Source organism: Fulmarus glacialis, unplaced genomic scaffold (assembly GCF_000690835.1).
Source record: "Fulmarus glacialis isolate BGI_N327 unplaced genomic scaffold, ASM69083v1 scaffold15485, whole genome shotgun sequence".
Classification (NCBI taxonomy): domain Eukaryota; kingdom Metazoa; phylum Chordata; class Aves; order Procellariiformes; family Procellariidae; genus Fulmarus; species Fulmarus glacialis.
Genome location: NW_009215077.1, coordinates 1 through 3,980, shown reverse-complemented (window position 1 = coordinate 3,980; position 3,980 = coordinate 1). Strand labels below are relative to the sequence as shown.

The 3,980-nt window shown below is 44.8% G+C and overlaps 1 protein-coding gene across 1 annotated transcript in view; it reads right to left on the bottom strand.

Moving 5' to 3' along the window:
* The window catches only part of ARL11 (ADP-ribosylation factor-like 11), a 658-nt gene extending 424 nt beyond the window's left edge, over positions 1–234 (bottom strand). The window contains 1 exon segment of the mRNA XM_009578825.1: positions 1–234. This exon segment is cut by the window's left edge and continues 237 nt beyond it. Coding sequence (XP_009577120.1) covers positions 1–234 — 234 coding nt within the window.
* Positions 235–3,980: the final 3,746 nt, after the last annotated feature.

Genomic DNA, 3,980 nt, shown 5'->3' with positions numbered 1-3,980 from the left:
GTAGTCATGCCAGCTTGCCCGCAGGCTGCTTTGCCCACCAACATCCCAGAGAGTGAAGGATACGCGACAGGGCGTTTGCAGAGACTCCACGTTGAAGCCCACCGTTGGGCAGGTCTCCACAGCCCGGCCGCTCTTCAGTTTGTACAGAAGGGTGGATTTGCCAGCGAAGTCAAGCCCCAGCATGACAACTCGAGCATCTCTTTTGCGCCGGCCTTTGGAAATCAGCTTCCCCATCAAGATGCTGTCGCAAACGTGGCAAAAAAATTGCAGCCAAAAAAAGAAAGCAAGCGTATTTCCTCGATAATGTCAGTTAATAACAGAGCACTCAGTTCTGCCTCTCCGAGAGACTACTTTAGATTTGCTGAAGAAAGACACAGGCAGCTTGCTTTTGCTTCTCTTCGTAGCTAAAATGAGGTGAGAGCTATTATTTATGAGGTGTGGAGCAGAGCCAGGGAGCGCCGTTGGAAACAACAATTTCTATATCCCAGCTCTGCTGCCACTAACTTCCATTTTCATTTGTGACCTGAAGTGATCGGTGCGAAAGAGAGCAAACGTTTTGCAGGAAGAGGTGGGGAGATGGTGGAGCAAGTTTCCTCCTCGTCGCATACAGAAATAAATGAGCTTTTGTTCATTGGCTTCTCTAGGGGAAATCCACCCCCGGCAGGACAGGACAAGGAGGAACCCGGGTTTCAGACCACAGTTACTCTGGGAATTTGCTGAATCACAGCTCAAGGGTGTGGATTTAAACATGAGCAACAAGACAACTGACAATTTTTCTGCCAGTCTTACGGCAGAAAGTACAAAACCAATCTCGGTAGCATCAGCTTTCACTACCTGTTGGGCAGACGGTAACAACAGCAATTTAAAAAAATGCACACAAGCAGGGTTTTTTAATGTCTCATTGAAATACGACCAGTCAAAATGCCTTCCCTGGGGTAAAAATCTATAAAATTCTTTACATCAAGGTATTTACTACATTTTAACTTTTGTAAGTGAAGTAAAGTCAGTCCTCTGTGGCTGAGGGAGTAAAAAAATCTCTTAAAAGGAGGGAAAAATGTTTTACAAGACAGCACCACTTGAACTTTACACGCCAGAGGCAAAAATGTGCTGCTGAAACAGCTCCCAGAGTCGCTTGTGCAAGAACGGCTGACGGCAGCCAGGCAGAGGCTCAGCAAAGCCGGTATTTGCCTTCTTTATTGGTTGGGTTTTGCTCCTAAAAGGCTGCTCAGAGGCGTGCAGAACTGAAAGCGGCTGTAAATGTCACATCGCGGCGTTAACGCAGAGCTGCTCTCCAGCCACCTTTATTTGAGGATGCAGAAGGAAATGTGGTTCATCTGCACTTCCCTGGGACCGCGGGGGACTTCCACGTGTCTGTGGGAGATGCAGTTTCCCCAGCGATGATCTCCGCATGACGCCTCCATGTCGCAAGCCACCATTGCTGGGGATGAAGTTCAGCACGTGAAAGGAACTGCCTGGTCAGTGCCCAGGTCACTGGTGGCAAACCAGAGGCATATTTCTTACCCTGGGGGCAAGATGTGTTAGTTTTCCATCTTTTAAAGAAAGGAAGGTGAATGAGAAACAAAACAAAACAAGGAGTCCAGCCCAGATAGGCTGCACAGGATTGCAAGGGGTCCTACAGACCATGTTTTGCAAGGTATTTCTGTGATACGGGTCTCTCCCATAGTTAACCCACAGAGCTGGTTGGCACCAAGAGCCTCCACAAGCTTTGGGCAACTTGTGGATATGTAAGATGTGTTGCTATGGTCAGGCTTTAGGTTAATTCAAAAGCTAATGCTTATTTACAGCAGTTGTTGCAGAGTTAATCTAACAGTATAAACGCACCATCACGCATGTGATAAATCATGCAGTATATGTTCATGTGTGATCTTTTCTGAAACCAATCTACAAATCGAAAAAGGGCAGGAAGCTCTCTACATGGGAATAAAAAAAGAGAACTACGATGTGCAGTGGATCCTGATCCTGCAGGGAACTGTTTGCACACTCTGCAGTGCACGCTGCTGCCCGAGGGTTACCCATTTTTCTGAGTTCTTCATTTTTAAAAATAAGTTAAATTGTTGTCTGGCTCCTTAATCTGCTTGTTATCCATTTTGGGAGAACCTTCCTCCCCATATTGCATTGTACTGTAAGATCAATGTAGTTGGCATTTTTTGACGTACCAGCAGATTGAGTGAGTTTTCTCTTGGTCTTTTCATGTTTCTCGTGCCTTTGCTACTGCTCGTCTTCTCTGAGGCTTGATAGGAGGCTGTGGTACACATCTGTTTCATCTGACCAGACATTCATAGCACTGAAATTTATTTTTAGTAAACTAAAATATAGATACGGGAAGCAAGGGTGGAGATTCTACCACCCGATGAATAATTGAGTATTTGAAATATGATGCCACGGAGTCTTTATTGCATCACTCTCTAACATGCTACAGAAGTAGTCTGCTTCTGTAAAAAAAAAAGAAAATAAAAAGAAGAAATAAAGCCAGAATAAAGAATGCAACTAGGGTACAGTTTTATTGAAGATTGTTTTCAGGTTTTCTATGGCACAAAATAGAGTAATTCATGGGCAAATAGAGGCAACTCTATATTCTTTTTTTTTATATTCTCATACCCTATGTATTGAACTGCAGCCTATTTTCTTTCTTCCTGCCAATTATTCCAAATATGGGGTGCAAACTGTGCCTACAGAGTCTGTTCCACCCACAGCTATGTTATAAAAGCATAGTATTTCCAATAAATAATACATGGGAGCAATTGCAAGTAGTTTAAGAAAAAATGAAAGAAAAGAAAGTAAAAGCAGACGAGATGAGCTCTGAGTGAGTCTATTGCCGGAGCAGAAAGGCCGTATGCTAAATAATTCAGAATCCGTGTTCAGAGACGAGGACAGCCCCTATCCCAGCTACGTCTTATATGGGCAGAGCAGATGTTCTTGCCTCGTGTTTCAAGTCTCCAAATTCACAGGAGCAAAGCTAGTGGTCACTAATTCCATTTATAATTTAATATAATTTCAGTCAATTTATTTGTTTGCTGTTTGTTAGGCATGCATTCCCCTGTTTCCTAGATATTCATCACAAAGAGCAATAATCAGGACTATAGGAGAGAATCCCCCCTCCTCCCCATGTCCTAAGAAACTGGAATTTTGTCCCAATCACTATATTCACTGTCAAAGCATTTTGCCCTCACTCCATGGGGCGCAGACAGGAGAAAGAAGGAGACTTTAAACTGAAAGAAGGTAGATTTAGACTGGACATAAGGAGGAAATTTTTTACAATAAGGGTGGTGAGATACTGGCACAGGTTGTCCAGTTGTGGATGCCCCATCATTGGACATGTTCAAGGTCAGGTTGGACAGGGCTTTGAGCAACCTGATCTAGTGAAAGATGTCCCTGCCCATGGCAGGAGGGTTGGACTAGATGACCTTTAAATCATAGAATCATAGAATCATAAAGGTTGGAAAAGACCTCTAAGATCATCGAATCCAACCATCAACCCAACACCACCATGCCCACTAAACCATGTCCCTAAGCGCCTCATCTGGGATGGTGACTCCACCACTTCCTTAGGCAGCCTGTTCCAAGGCCTGACCACTCTTTCAGTAAAGAAATTTTTCCTAATGCCCAATCTAAACCTCCCCTGGCGCAACTTGAGGCCATTTGCTCTCGTCCTATCACTAGTTACTTGGCAGAAGAGACTGACCCCCACCTCGCTACACTTTCCTTTCAGGTAGTTGTAGAGCGCAATGTAGAAGCCTCCTCTTCTCCAGACTAAACAGTCCCAGTTCCCTCAGCCGCTCCTCATAACACTTGTGCTCCAGACCCTTCACCAATTTCATTGCCCTTCTCTGGACACGCTCCAGCACCTCAATGTCCTTCTTGTAGTGAGGGGCCCAAAACTGAACACAGTATTTGAGGTGCGGCCTCACCAGGGCCCAGTAAAGGGGCATGACCCTACTCCTGCTGGCCACACTATTTCT